This window comes from Neophocaena asiaeorientalis, unplaced genomic scaffold (assembly GCF_003031525.2).
Source record: "Neophocaena asiaeorientalis asiaeorientalis breed wild unplaced genomic scaffold, Neophocaena_asiaeorientalis_V1.1 scaffold30, whole genome shotgun sequence".
NCBI lineage: Eukaryota > Metazoa > Chordata > Mammalia > Artiodactyla > Phocoenidae > Neophocaena > Neophocaena asiaeorientalis.
This window is the reverse complement of record NW_020174923.1, coordinates 13641615-13657544: the sequence shown is the minus strand read 5'-3', so window position 1 is coordinate 13657544 and position 15930 is coordinate 13641615. Positions and strand designations below refer to the sequence as shown.

General features: G+C 37.7%; 1 protein-coding gene across 10 annotated transcripts in view; it reads right to left on the bottom strand.

The window, feature by feature from the left end:
* BPTF (bromodomain PHD finger transcription factor) overlaps window positions 1-15930 on the bottom strand; it is a 132248-nt gene that overhangs the window by 31777 nt on the left and 84541 nt on the right. For 6 of the 10 annotated variants that reach the window (XM_024760587.1, XM_024760593.1, XM_024760591.1 and 3 more), the window contains 8 exons: window positions 11729-11853; window positions 10850-10978; window positions 8923-9073; window positions 7994-8117; window positions 3503-3749; window positions 2982-3143; window positions 2614-2765; window positions 1612-1720 (listed from right to left, as the gene is read on the bottom strand). In XM_024760587.1, the coding sequence (XP_024616355.1) occupies window positions 1612-1720; window positions 2614-2765; window positions 2982-3143; window positions 3503-3749; window positions 7994-8117; window positions 8923-9073; window positions 10850-10978; window positions 11729-11853 (1199 nt within the window). The remainder of the gene's footprint in view (window positions 1-1611; window positions 1721-2613; window positions 2766-2981; window positions 3144-3502; window positions 3750-7993; window positions 8118-8922; window positions 9074-10849; window positions 10979-11728; window positions 11854-15930) is intronic. The other 4 variants (XM_024760592.1, XM_024760595.1, XM_024760589.1 and 1 more) reach the window with 3 other exon arrangements.

Genomic DNA, 15930 nt, shown 5'->3' with positions numbered 1-15930 from the left:
CCTTTCCCCTTATGGCCTGCAACTATTTTTTATAAGAAGGAAATTGTTTCCTAACCATTTCAAAGAATTTTACCCATAAAACCATGAGGTCTGGAATTCTTTTTTGTAGGTAACACTATGGCAACTTTCCAAATTTCTTTCCTTGATGTGAGTCATTAAGACTTGAAATTTATAAGCATAGTATATAATTATGCCTTGTTATTCAAACAGATTTAGTTCCTTCTATTTTTATTGCATTCTCATTCCTACTTTTTGTAAACTAGCATTTTGTTCCCCTTTCTCTAGACTTGCAAAAAGAAAATGGTTTAATATTTGCCTTTTCTGTCTTATAATCATTACTTCCTTCTTCCTGTTTTCATTTAAGACTTGTTTTATATATTCTTCTAACTTCTGGTTAAGATTTAATATGGTTTTTTTTTTTGTCTGTTTTGTTCACCAATGTGTTTCAACTGCCTAGAGTGGGTGCTCAAAAATATTTGTTGAATGAATGAGTTTGCCTCTCAGTTCAGCTTTGCAGCCTGGCTTAGCTGCTACTTGATAATCTGTTTGTGATGACACATTTGATGTTTCTTTAACATAAAAGCTACTTTTGAGAACATACGTTTTTAAATTCCAAGCAAGTAAGCGTTTTTAGTATAATACCTTAATGTTAATTTCTAGCTTTACTACAAAACATGTAGCCTATACACATTCTACTTTTCGGAATTCATCAAGGTTTTACCTGTGGCTCATTATAAGACCATTTTCATACAAATAGCTCATAAATATTTAAAACTAATGTGTATTCCTAAAGGTACAAAAGTTGATACAGTCTGTTTCTGGTCTACTATGCTTCTGTTAATCGCTCCTTGATCTCAAATAGTTTTTGCTTTATACACTTCAATGACATCTTATTTAAAGATCCAAGATTGCACCTTCACTGCAATCTGTATCTTTAAGCCAAATATAAAGTGACTTTCTTTGTCCTAGTTATCGTTTCTTTAAAATACTGAATTCGACTCTGTTCAATATTAGGATTATGCATGTCTTCCCTCTGCCTATCCCTTCTTTCTTTCTTTTTTTGTCCTTTATTTCATGTCTTTGACCATCTTTTTATGTTTTACGTTCTCTGGTGATTTGCTTTTAGGAATGTTTCTCATAAATGCACAGTTCGATTTCTTTTTTCACTCAATCTTTACAGGCTTCAACTTTTAATATGGCAGCTTTAACTTATTTACATTAAAAAGGGCAGGCACTGCCTCTGTAATCTTGTTTTATGCTTTCCATTTAAATGCTTCTTAGCCATTTCCTTGATTTTATCTTTTGCCACACAGACTGTTTTCTTTGCTCATTCTCTCTACTCCAATGATCTGAATGTATCTATCTCATTTACTAGAGGTTTTAAGAACATTTTTAACAAGCATACTTGGACCTGCTTTTCTCTTATTGACAATGCCAGAAATGAAACAAAATCTTATGGGTGTATCCCATGATGAATCAGAAATTTAGTATGCTTCGAAATCTTAATTCATATTGGTATTTTCCAGTAGGTAGAGTGCCAAATACAGAATATTATAGATTTCCTAGACTGACTCTTTAGATGTAAAATGATAATACTGGATGGATGAATACCTGGCTGTACCATCACAGGTGTTCGAATAATTGCCTTTCCTAGTGTTGACTGTTGGAGTGGTGTTCTAATCACCGTCATACCAGGGCGGATCTGAGGCCCTGTGATTACCTACAAATAACACAAAGGACAATGAATTAAAATGTTTTTAAAAGACTAAAGCATGATGGACTTAGAACAGATATCTTAAAACTTTCCATATTGATAAACATGTCTACAGAAATTACAGAAGCTCTTGGACATTACATATTAAATTATATTAAGCATCAGAATAAAGATAGAACTTTGAGGGGAAAAAAGTAATATAAATGAGATCGCAAGAAATTCCTTGTCACTGATACCAAGAATAGCCTACAGACTAAAAGGAAGGATACAAGACCCAAGAAAGCTCTGCTCTATAACCACCACAGTTGCTCACAGGAAAATGATGAGTCCTATTTTCCCTGAGCTCCAATCCTTATCTGTAACCTGGAGAACACAGGGGCAAGATCAGAGACCAGAAGTTCTTTCCTAATTTAAAGGAGAGACTACACAGCATATTATTTTCAGTGTTAGGTTTAGAACATTCTCAAGTCTGCAAAACATTAAACTTTTTCCATAATACGAGTGCCAAGGAAATGATGTATCTAATATGTGTGCATATCAGCTGATAGACTAGTTAATGCTGTGGATTATGTTTTCACTCTACTTCTTAGCTGCATAGCACGTCGTTTTCCTGGGTGATCCAGTATTGCCCATTGTTTTCAATAAAGACATTTTCTTTGTAAAATCCTGGAAAGCAATTCTTATGATTCATAAACTATACGAATGTGCTATTAACTAAATGTTAAAAATTAACAGTTCACTTGAAATGTAAGTAACAGATTTTTTAAAAAATCAGTACTTTGTCACAGATTAAGTAAAAGGTAAAGAAAAATTAGAAGCTGGATTAATCCTGGAAGAGGCCATTCTAAAAACTTCAACCAATGTGGTTAACACCAAATAAACCTGTAAAGAACTCTTACTTGGGAAGTGCTTGTAGTTCCTCCAGAGCTTGAGGTATTGGGCCTAATCGTGACTGTTGCTGTCCTGGGCTGGAATGAAGTAAAGGTTTGCTGACTTGTACCTGTACTGGATGGAATGATACCCAGGACTTTCTGCTGTACTTGAACAACGCCTTGAAAAAAAGATGAAGAAGTAATTGATAACTGCCCCTTTCATAAAACATCAGGCATTGCTTGGTTCCTGAGGAGAAACCAGGTGTGGCGGGGGTTTATAGTGGGCTACATAAAATGTGAGATCCGAAGACTGAAATCAGTGAAAAGGAAATGAAAAATAATGGCAACAGTATGATCTGGCAAATGTGAATTAAAACTCTTCACATTTCCCTTACCTCCTTGCGTTGCTGGCACATTTACAGCGACAATCTTGCTGTTTGCAGGAAGTGGCAGTTTGGTAATTACTTTTCCTGCCATAGTGACTGGATTGCCTGTAATTTGGAACGTCTGACCTGTGCTGGCAATGGTTGTAGCAGATGTGGCAGCTGTGCTGGTGGCTAATGGGGTATAAGACATTTAATAAGCTTCAGATTTAAAATAACCAGCAACGTAGTGACTTCTAGGAAGGCACCAATGCATGAAATGTGGCTCATTTTGTATTTTTAAGAAAACATTCCTCTCCACTCAAAGTAAGTGAACCATGTAAATGCTGAAAGTGAAATAATGTAAGAGAGGAGTTTTGCTAATGTAATATTATGAATATTATCTGTAACAAACCTACTGTTACAGTTTGTTTGCTCAATCAGCTGCAGAAGAAAAATACTTTTCTAAAGAAACATTTCATTTCAGTAGGTAAAGGACTGAAATTTCTTTTTCTTGAATGAAAGCAATCTTTTATTTAATCACAGTTGTGTACCTGAATTTGACTGGCCTTGCTTAACCCAGGTAGCAAAGGTCTGATGAAAGTTCTTGTTCTGCTGGAATGTTACTGTAGCTGGAGATCCAACTTTAGTAGTTAGTACCATTTTAGTGCCAGTTGTAACTGAGCCACTTATGGGGGCCACCATAACTTTCTGTGCTGGAGAGATGGTACTAGTTGTACTGTTTGTTGGGGAAGTAGTGGAAGCTGCAATTACTGTAGGCTTCTGCTGTTCCAATCGTTTCTAGAAAAGTCAGGGAGAGAAATCATGAACCAAAATTGTTCCAAATAAAAACACCATTCTGCATGAAGTCCAGCCACAATTCCTCTCAATCTAAGAAAGTGCACCAAATTTCTAAAATATTTAACTTCTGAAAATATGCCCGTACAAATTTACACTTGAATTTAATTTCTCGAGGGAGGCAACATTTTTATGACTGTAAATCACATATACTTTATTAAAAGCAGTAAGTTTTTGGTAACATAAATTTGAAATGATCAAGTTTTTCCAGTCTGTGCAAAGGTCCAAGCTTTCAGACTGAAAGTGCAAGAGACGTGGGTGATCTTACTGGAGACAGGGATACCTTGCGATTCAGCTGTGGGGTTTAGAACAGACAGACAGCAAATGATGGGACCTGTCATGTTAATTTACCCAATCATAAAGAACATGTCAATATTTAAGTATCACTATTCAAGTTGGCAAACCTGCAATCAAACAAGCTGAAAATAATTTTACTAGATTTATATTTTTCAGTTCAAATATTTTTACAGAAAAATCCTTTAGACTATTGTATACAGAACGGTATAATCGGATCTTTCAGACTATAGTGTTATTAAAGACGATTTGCGTTTCTTTACCCAGAGATTGCTGCCTTTTCCTGACAGCTTATTGACATGACAGTTTAAGTTTACACATGTAAAAACTACAACTTGATCTTTCTGAATTATGGTTTCCTCAGTGTATATGCCCAGTAGTGGGATTGCTGGGTCGTATGGTAGTTCTATTTTTACTTTTTTAAGGAACCTCCATGCTGTTCTCCATAGTGACTGTACCAATTCACATTCCCACCAGCAGTGCAAGAGTGTTCCCTTTTCTCCACACCCTCTCCAGCATTTATTGTTTCTAGATTTTTTGATGATGGTCATTCTGACTGGTGTGAAGTGATACCTCATTGTCATTTCGGTTTGCATTTCTCTAATGATTAGTGATGTTGAGCATCCTTTCATGTGTTTGTTGGCCATCTGTATATCTTCTTTGGAGAAATGTCTATTTAGGTCTTCTGCCCATTTTTGGATTGGGTTGTTTATTTTTTTGATATTGAGCTGCATGAGCTGCTTGTATATTTTGGAGATTAATCCTTTGTCAGTTGCTTCGTTTGCAACTATTTTCTCCCATTCTGAGGGTTGTCTTTTCGCCTTGTTTATGGTTTCCTTTGCTGTGCAAAAGCTTTTAAGTTTCATTAGGTCCCATTTGTTTATTTTTGCTTTTATTTCCATTTCTCTAGGAGGTGGGTCAAAAAGGATCTTGCTGTGATTTATGTCACAGGGTGTTCTGCCTGTGTTTTCCTCTAAGAGTTTTATAGTGTCTAGCTTTACATTTAGGTCTTTAATCCATTTTGAGTTTATTTTTGTGTATGGTGTTATGGAGTGTTCTAATTTCATTCTTTTACATGTAGCTGTCCAGTTTTCCTGGTTCTGAAGAACCTAGGGTAAGGACAGGAATAAAGATGCAGACATAGAGAATGGACTTGAGGACACGGGGAGGGGGAAGGGTAAGCTGGGACGAAGTGAGAGAGTGGCATGCACATATATATATACTACCAAATGTAAAAGAGACAGCTAGTGGGAAGCAGCCACACAGCACAGGGAGATCAGCTCAGTGCTTTGTGACCACCTAGAGGGGTGTGATAGGGAGGGTGGGAGGGAGATGCAAGAGGGAGGAGATATGGGATATATGTATATGTATAGCTGGTTCACTTTGTTATAAAGCAGAAACTAACACACCATTGTAAAGCAATTATACTCCAATAAAGATGTTAAAACAAACAAACAAACAAACAAACAAAAACCCTACAGCTGGCACTGACTACAAACCTGGTGGCAAACCCTTTACCCCTTCATTATCTTATTTAATGCTTGGACCAACCCAATAAAGTTGCTGGTACTGTGATTTAAAGATGAGGAAACTGAGACTTAGAGAGGTTGTAAAACTAGCCCAAGGTCACAGAGCTAGTAAATGCTGGAGCTGAGTTGTGTACGAAGATCAAATTCCAATGCTGAACTATTTCTTGCCATCAAGCACTGCTCACTAAAGACAGCATACCTAGTCTTTTTACTGTTACTTTTGTATATGTCCTCTATGCCTTAAAATAATGTGAGGTATTTTACATAATTTCTCATTCCTCAGAAGAAAATGAGGGCTTCCCTGGTGGCGCAGTGGTTGAGAATCTGCCTGCCAATGCAGGGGACACGGGTTCGAGCCCTGGTCTGGGAAGATCCCACATGCTGCGGAGCAACTAAGCCCATGTGCCACAACTACTGAGCCTGCACTCTAGAGCCCACAAGCCACAACTACTGAAGCCCGTGCGCCTAGAGCCCGTGCTCCGCAACAAGAGAAGCCACCGCAATGAGAAGCCCGCGCACCACAATGAAGAGTAGCCCCCACTAGCCGCAAGTAGAGAAAACCTGCACGCAGCAACAAAGACCCAACGTAGCCAAAAATAAATAAATAAATAAATTTATATTTAAAAAAAAAAAGAAGAAAAGGAGCTTAGTTTTGGATTCTTGGAAATGTCATCCAATTGGATCAGTTAAAAAATAAAGGAGGCAAGAAAAACAAAACAACTAAACACATAGTTATTTTCTGGGGCTATGCCTTCAAAAATTGGAAATGTTGACTATGGGAAATATAGCCAATATTTTGTAATAACTGTAAATGGAGTACAACCTTTAAAAATTGTATAAAAATTTTTAAAAATTACAGGGGGAAAAAAATCACAGGTTTGACATGTCCACAAAATCTGCTGGGTTTGTACACATGTTCAAAACGGCAAGTTTGTCATTAAACTCTAGCTGTCATTATTTCTCAATTTTTGCATGGAAAAAAAAGTTTCGATCATCTTCATTGCTAAATTTGGAAAACATATTAAAATGAAGATTGACTTGTTTTGAGAAAGATATTTTAAATAATTTGGTTTTTTTTTTGGTACGCGGGCCTTTCACTGTTGTGGCCTCTCCCTGTTGTGGCCTCTCCCACTGCGGAGCACAGGCTCCGGACGTGCAGGCTCAGCGGCCATGGCTCACACGCCCAGCCGCTCCGCGACATGTTGGATCTTCCCGGACTGGGGCATGAACCTGTGTCCCCTGCATTGGCAGGCGGACTCTCAACCAGTGCGCCACCAGGGAAGCCCTAAATAAAAATTCTGAAGTAATATATAGATTAAGTATATACTGCTCTGTTCAATTAAGCTATATACAGGTGCATGTCCATCACCTCAGAAACTGACACACATAGGAAAAGCAAAGAATACAATGTTCTTAGGGGACTCAGAGAGGTAATACATCACCAAGTTCAGGTTCTGACTTTCAACTGCCAGAGAAAAGCTCACTATCAAATTAAAGAAATTGACCCCCTGGCCCCCCCAAAAAGTAATACCTTGGGTTACATTGTAGAGATGACAAAACACATCCATAAAATGAAAAACAAAACAACTAGCCAGTCTTTCTATGAGTGGAGAGATAGACATGACAAAATCCAGAAGTGCTGTTATCTCAAACTTTGATCTAAGTGAAGATGACCTATAGTAAACCACTGTAAAATATACAAGAACTTGAAAAAATATTTTATAAAATATGAGGAAAAAGGTAAAACATGAGGAAGTGAGTCTGATTTATTTATGTAATATGTAATTTTAAGTAAGTTATGTGTAACTAAGTTAATGATACCTATTTTATCTATTTCTATTTTATCAATATCCTGAAAGTTTATATATTCAAGTTTGGCTAAAAACTTTCATAGTATCTTCTTATTAGAAGGAAGGGGTAATTATCTTTTATTTGGGTCCCTAAATAGTCAGGCACATATGATACATCACAGTATGGAAATACTAAGAGACCACAGTAGCCTGATGACCACCAATTACAACAAACTTACACTTTTAGTAGAACTCACTTTTTCATAGACTACAGAGATTTTATGGATTGGAATTTTACAGGAAAAAATTATCTTTAGAAACTACCCTTTGAATTATAAATATAATAAATAAGAAAAATCATTCTTCAAACATTGTTCTTCAAATGTGTACACTTTTTGCAAAACCAAGCTTGGTATATCCACAGAGCTATTTTCAAGTACTGAAATTAAGATATATATGAGATACACGTAAAAATAAAACCACACGAATATAAAATTACTGGGCTTTTAGTGTGCACGAATTTGGCTAAAAATGTCAATTCGCTGCCAGGTGGGACTGGTACCAACTCCCCCACCTGCTGGGCAGCCAATCGCTGCTGTTTGAGATGAGCCTCCATTTGGGCCTTGAAGTCCTCTGCCTTCTTCTGTTCACTAACCTTAGCCTGTTGCTCAACTGCTTGTGCCTTTTCTTTCTCCACTCTGCAGGGAAAGAAAGGAGGAATTTATCAGAAACTACAGGCATACCTCATAGATATTGTGGGTTTGGTTCCAGATCACTGCAATCAGGCAAATGTCGCAATAAAGTGAGGCACATGATTTTTCTGATTTCCCAGCGCATATAAAAGTGATGTTTACACTATACTGTAGTCTACTAAGTGTGCAATAACGTCATGTCTAAAAAAAAAGTACATACCTTAATTTAAAAAATACTTTATTGCTAAAAAATGCTAATAATCATCTGAGCTTTCAGTGAGTCGTAGTAGTAACATCAAAGACCACTGATCATAGATCATAACAAATATAATAATAATGAAAAGTTTTGAAATACTGAGAGAATTATCAAAATGTGACACAGAGACACAAAGTAAGCAAATGCTGTTGGGGAAATGGTGCCTACAGACTTTCTCAATGCAGAGTTGCCACAAGTCTTCAGCTTGTAAAAACCGCGGTATTTGCGAAGCGCAATAAAATGAGTATGCCCGTATCCTACTAGGCAGCTGGCATCTAATATTAAGTGAAATCTGGGTAAGTTCCACATCATACAAAAAGTATAAAATTATTTAAATTTAAAAATAAAACATTTAAATTTAGGTAATTCAAAATTGACAAGTAGATAATAACTCATAAAAATTAGAAAGAGGACATTAATAAACGATACACAGCTGGAGAATCAAAAGGTGGAGCAAAATCAGGACATATCGAATAAACTATTAAAGAGGTAATTCTTTAATTCTGAAGTGACAAAAATCTTCAGCATCTGATCACATGTAAACCATTTCCTTACCTCTCAGCAAACGCCCTGATCTCCCATAATTCCAACTCTTCCTCTGCTACCCAGGTTTCAATAATAACAGGGCCAGTTTGCTTGGGCGTTTCTGGTCTCTTTGGCCGCAATGCACTCGATCGAAGGCCTTTCCTCTGAGGCGTAGGTGTTTCTTTGGAAAAGAAATCAGAGTATTTTAAGCAATATAGCTTCTAAATTATAGTACTTCTGGCATCTTCTCTTATATCATGAAAAGCAGGGATTGGCAAACATTTTCTTAAAGGGCCAGATGGTAAATACTTTAGACTGTGCAGGCCAGATGGTCTCTACTACAACTCCTCAACTCTGTATCATAAAAGGAGCCAAAGACAATACATAAGTCAGAAAGTGTGGCTGTGTTCCAATCAAACTTTATTAACAAAAGCAGATGGTGGGTCAAAGCTCATGGTTTGCTGGCCCCTGATATAAAAGCCCTATTAGCCTTTCCACAGCCTGTTCCCTCTGCCTGGAACACTACTCCTAGCCTCCTTCCCCCTCATTTGACTGGTGCCTAATTCATCCTTCAGACCGCAATGTGGATACAACCTTCTTCAAGAAGCGTAGCGTGTTCCTCCCAGCTGGGCTGGGTGTCCTTGAAATGTACAACTCTGGCGATCTGTATTTCCCTATCAGGGCACCGAGAAGAGGGACTGGAGACTTACTAATGTAAAGGAGGGATCGGAAACTATTAAGAATAGATATAATCTCCAGTGATAAGACTCTAAAAATAAAAAGTAGGGACAGACAAGCATTGAACCTTCCCATATGTTCAGGGAAGAGGGAAGCAGTAGAATCACAGGCAAGCAACAGAAGGAAACTGAAACAGCAGCAGGACCTGGATTGTATGAAGTGATACAAGAAAAGAAAAGTGATTCAAGGAGACAGCAGTGGTTTGCATCAACGGCTGTGGAGTCAAGACTGACGACTGGTCAGGAACGCCTTCTTCCATCTGTGTGTCTTTGCCTATCAACTGAGCTGTCTATTCCTGTTCCAGGACATTGTTTTAATTATACTAATATTTCATCATCTATTAGGACAGCTACCCCCTTATTGTTACTCTTTTCAAAAAAGCCATTCTCATTTATTCTCCAAGATGAGCTTTTGAGTTGATTCAATCAAGATTCAAAAAATTAAATTTATCCATTTGGGGACAATTAACTTCTATAAAATAGTAAGCTTCTATTTATAGACAGCATCTTCTTTTTACACGTTTCTTCATAGTTGTTCCCCCAAGTATTTTTACTACACAGGTAAAATAAAATTATTTATTTTTGTCTAATGATATATCTTGAATCTGGACACCTTGCTGGACTCTTCTTAGTGTTAATAATTTTGATTCTCAAGTATAGAATTATTATACCTTTTCTTTGCTTCCTTTAAGAATAGGGGCTGGATTCCATTGTTCTATGTATTTGTCACCTAAGGCCTATCATGTAGGTGTCTATAAATGTTTCCTGAGTAACTCTTTATGCCTCTTAGGTTACTTCTACCCTGAGCACTGAAGTATTACACAATAGCTTGAACCCTTGAGTCAACAAATCTTCACTGACCACTTATGTGTCAGATTCTACAGCAGGTTCCAGGACTACAACCAGACAGACTCAAAGGCTTGAGTCTTGGAGCTGACGGTCTGGTGTCAACCACTGCTCCATATCTTTAATTACTGATAAAAGAGGTATTCGTACCCTTCCTCTGCCTGGTACCATGACTGTAGGCATCACTGTGTGTCTAGTGGAATTTTGCTATGTTTACTGATTAAATATCATTTTAAAAACAGAATAGTTTGTGATGAAAAAGTATTTTTTTCAAAAGATGATTAAAGAGTTAAAGAAACAATTACAATCAAACTTCAATTCATAAAAGATATGGCTAACAGGTAAATAATAAAAGAATTCTTTCTACTCCTTACCTTTTGGTGCTTCTGGAACTCCAATGGGGCAGATGATTTTCCTGATACAATATTCAGATCGAATGCCATAAGGACCAACATCTCGCCTCTTAATTATTTCTGTTGTTGTGATTTCAGTTTCAGATGTTTCTATGGTGATTTAATTCACATAGTATTAATAACCACCCCAAATATTCAGAGAATAAAAAGGTACAACATCTGGTACTTTAAAAAAGAGACTAGTGGCTTCCGTGGTGGTGCAGTGGTTGAGAGTCCGCCTGCCGATGCAGGGGATATGGGTTCATGCCCCGGTCTGGGAGGATCCCACGTGCCGCGGAGTGGCTGGGCCCGTGAGCCATGGCCGCTGAACCTGTGCGTCCGGAGCCTGTGCTCCGCAACAGGAGAGGCCCGCGTACCGCAAAAAAAAAAAAAAAAGACTAAACCTTTGGAAACATTTGCTTAATGAACAGCTGCAGGACCATCACTAGATTGCAACAATACTGAGTTTCTTCGTCACTGAAAATTTCTCAACTGAGCAAAATGCTGTTTGGGCACAGCTTAGTTCCTGGTGGCAAAATTCGGTCAAAATAATAAAAACCCTAGGAGAGCAGCAGCAAGCACAGGGTTCCAGATGTCCCAATTTAAATGATTTATACTGTGCGGTAAGAAATATCTTTTAAAAATTCACACTGGTTCACACATTAGTGACTACCCTTATAATGTGAAACGCCCCTGCCCGGCCCCCAGGATTTTATGGCATGTGTTGCTAAACTTGACCAAAGCCTTGTTTTTAAAATACTAGCACTATATTTTAATAAATAACAGACATGCTTAAAATGAAGTGAACTGTCAAGAGATTTTTCTCTTTTAAACTTAAATTCGAAAATAAAAAACCGCTACCTGTCCGTGTAGTCCCTCCTCCTGGAGGAGCCTTGGCTGCCATGTCATCCCATCTCAGACTTGCCCACAGTAACCGCAACATAAGACTCACTCCAGCTAAGGACTTCACAGTCTGAAGTCTATACCTGAAAGAAAAACCCAAGAAAAACGATGTATGTATATACACACACACACACACACACACACACACACACACACACACACTCTCTCTCTCTCTCTCTCTCTCTCTCTACTAAACTGAAGGATTGTTTTTTGTCCTCATTGTGACTTCAATATTTATCATATGGCTTTATAAGCACTTTGGTTATTATATGTCCCTTAATAAAAGAATTTTTTGTTCCCAGGCATGACATGCATCTAACAATTCACAAAGGGGCTGTAGTTACCTCAAATGCCATATAAATATGTAAAACAAAGCATGTTTCATTGTAAGACTGATATGGCAACAATTTACAAAGATTTTATAAATTTAGCCTAATTCTAAAATATGTGTTAGAAAAATTATGAATGAGAGCATATATGGAGAAATAAATAATTGTGTGACAATGTGATAAGTGATCTGAAGAAGAATAAAATCTTAACTGATTTTTGCTGAAACAAACTGAAAATGTTTCAATTTTCTCAAAAAGCAAAACAAAAAGACCTCACAAATCCAATAAGACCTTTCCAGATGGACAGAAATTTTGTACTGAAATGGTGGTTCTGCAAAACACGAAGTACTGGATGATGAGTGCTGCTAATACTAGCGTTACTTTAACAACATTCGTGTAGTTTTAGAATCCTATGATACAATGAATAATAAAAAAGGACATTACTATGTTAGTTACTAGTCAGGAGACAAAGGAATCTCTGTGTTCGGGTTTTTTCTAAACACTGTATACAAAGTTATTGAACATTTTAGATATTCTTTTAAAAATAATATTAAAAACACATTTCAGAATGAATTTACAACTGCAATGAACATCATGTCTTAAAATGGAGTTAACCATAGAACATTTTAAAGCAGCCCTAGGCTGTCAATTCTCTATTACTGGTTTTGTATAATTAAATATTTTATTGACGTTTCCACATACTTAAATGAATATACTGATTGATTGTACTGTAGGGAAAGCCTATGAAACGAAATAATTTCCTCCTCTAATAGAGGTATACAAGGTAAGTCTTAGACAATTTATATTTGAAAAGCAATGCTTTCTATTCTTAACGTTAAGTTAGAAAAGCAAACAACGTGAGAAAGAGAAAGCTCTAGCCAAAAAGTTGCTGCAACTTCTTAATTTCCCCTCTCCAGCTGTGACACCATTATTTTCTTTGTTGGGCTATCACCCTGTGAATCCTCTGACCTGGACAGAGGGTTCTTAAATTAGAGGGCAAATGTTAATCCGTGCAAGGATGTCCTGAGAGGGGGAAAGTGTCTGTCACTTTCAGATCACACCCTAAAGAAATGCCTAGAGAACTTTGGACTCATGGGAGAAAACAAATGAATATTTATTTGGAAAGAGAGTTGTTTCTCATTCTCTCTCTTCTTCCTCCAATCATTCTCAACAAACAACAACTTGAAAGCTTCTCTATTTTACAATGGAAACAACACCAGGTGGGGAACACATCTCATGCATTAGAGCGTGTCCATTCATTTATTCATTCAAAAAATACTTGAGTTTCTTCCATGTGTTAAACTAAGTGAAAGGAGCTGGGGACACAGAAGTGAATTATAATGTCTTCCTGCATCCTGAGGAGCTGTAACAGAGGAAAGCACAAGGGAGTGGTACCTGATTGGGCCCAGGGATGGGGATGAGAGCTTTGCTGGAGCCTCAGAGGACAAGGGTGAGGGGGCGGCTGACCAAAGGCAAGGGGGCACACATGCGCTGAGGAGGAAGGTGTACAAAAGCACACACTTCTTCCCGAAAACCACATCCGGTGTACTCTGGCTGGAGGGAAGGGGTGTGAAGGTGCAGCGAGAGATGAAGCTGGCACGAGAGAAGAAGGCAGAAGCCAAAATGTGCTGCACTGAATGGAAGGATTAAAGAGCGTCAGCGGCCGTCTATACGGAGATCTCTGCAATGCAGCCAGCTCTGCATGGGTTATAAAGGGGAGTACTTCTCATAGACGTGGTGGACAGGTGACAAACGCTTTCCCCTTCCCAGCCCTGTGGTGGTTAACACATCCGCTTTAAATGCCTGCTCAGCTCAGTCAGAACATTCACAGGATAGATCTGCATTTTAGGAGGATCCTTCTGACAGCACCATGGAGAAAACTACTGGTTCAAAGTGATCATGAAACACAGAATCAGGGCCTGGGGAAAAGGGAGTAAGGGAATGGACAGTGTGGAGGGAAAAAGAGGCCCTAATGAGTCAATGAGACAAGTTTCACTTTTTCAATACTGCTCAGCCTTAATGTTAAATTTTTATAAAGACCAAACATGCGCCTTTGGCATTCTTAGCACCTACTCTAAGCATCAGATGTATTTTATTCAAGTGTGAGTAGAAAAATGCATTCTAAAGTCAAGAATAATTTACATTTTTACCCATGCCTCCGTTAGATAGAAGGGATTATGTTTCTCTCAACCTCAGCAAATTAAGACTTTAGCATATATCTGAAGGCAGTATCTGTTTAAAACATACAGGAAGGTACCTCCTTCCATTAAAAAATGAGAAATTAACTAAACAGATAAAAACTGTGCCCCCAGTGCATATTAAAACACAACAATACAAGGTTTCTGAAACCCAGCCGTGCAGAAAAGGGCCCTGGGCAACACGTGAACAGAACTGGTTCAGAGAAAAGTGCTTCGCAGCCAAGCCTACCTTCCATTTACAGAATAGAAAAGAGCAGAAAGGTCGGCCTCCACAACTGCCAGGTCACTTTAATTGAAGTATTTGTACATAGTAACTTTTCCAGTGGGAAAGAAGTTACCTGCAGGACAGTCAAGGGTACATTTTGGGACCGCCCTCAATGAAGAAAGCAGAAAAGTGTAGAGTAATCCTACAAATCCATGAACTGTAATGAAGAGTTCCTTGATTCCCTGCAGGATTCTGCAAATCCCTCATTGCAGGCCCTGCAGAGAAATTGTACTTTTCAGCTGTCTCTATTGAATGTGTAATGGAGTGATGATACTTTAATTCAAATCAAAAGATGAGTTATTAAAAACTTGGTCAAACCAACTATGACTGGTCATATTAATTAATTCCTTTATAGAGAGTACTCATTTACAGTCTTTTTTTTTTAATACTAGCTAATTGTAATATAAAGAAAACAAGAAAAGTATGATTTCAACTTAAAGGAACCATACTAAAGACACACAGAAATGAAGCCTAAAGTGAAATGGAGTCTGCTCAGGAACCTGCTGACATCATGAACTTGAGGATCCTAGCGAAATCTCACTGCAAACAAGACCGTTCCTAGTTTCTGAGTGAGCATGTCCCACAGAACTCTTATGTTTTCAATGTTCATGTTCCATCCTTTTCAATTTTAAGGGTGAAAAGATAAAAAGACAAGGACGTGGAAAAGCACAAAGCAAGGACAAATACGTGAAATGTGATATAGAAGATAAAGTACTGGACTGGGATTTAGGAAAACCAGGCACTATTCCTCACTCAGTCCCTCTGGGACCAGAGGCAAATTATTATGCATCTAAAAAAGATACGAATTTCTAAGATCCTTTCCCAACTTAAAACTACATGATCTTACAACTGCCAACTCGACGTACTTATAATTTATCCCCAAAGCTTAATGCCCAGAAACTTTTAAATTAAGACTATTTCTGGGTTTAAAGAAACTCCCTAAGGAATCTCAGACTACCTTTTCTCACATAAATAACAGAGAACTCCAAAACAAGTGCCTATCATGCAAACAAATTACATCAAGATTTCCTACATTATGATGAACCTTGTGTGATTTACAGGCATGTTTCCTATGTCTTATGTTTTTATGAATTACCTAACAGAAATAAAATACAAACATTCCAGAAAGTTGGTGATTATCCAATTCTGTGATTATCTCACTCCCAAAGCAAACACATGGCAATAACTTGGGAGGTTAGACCACGGAAACAACTATGTTTGACACACTTCTTTTGTCTTGTGAAAAGTGAAGCTGAATTTCATTCTAAAGGATTCCCTTACATTTTCAGTCTTTAAACATTTTTCCCTAAGTAAACTTTAGTACCCACCAGCTGGCCGAGTTAAAACCTCTCTGTATCTTATTTCCAT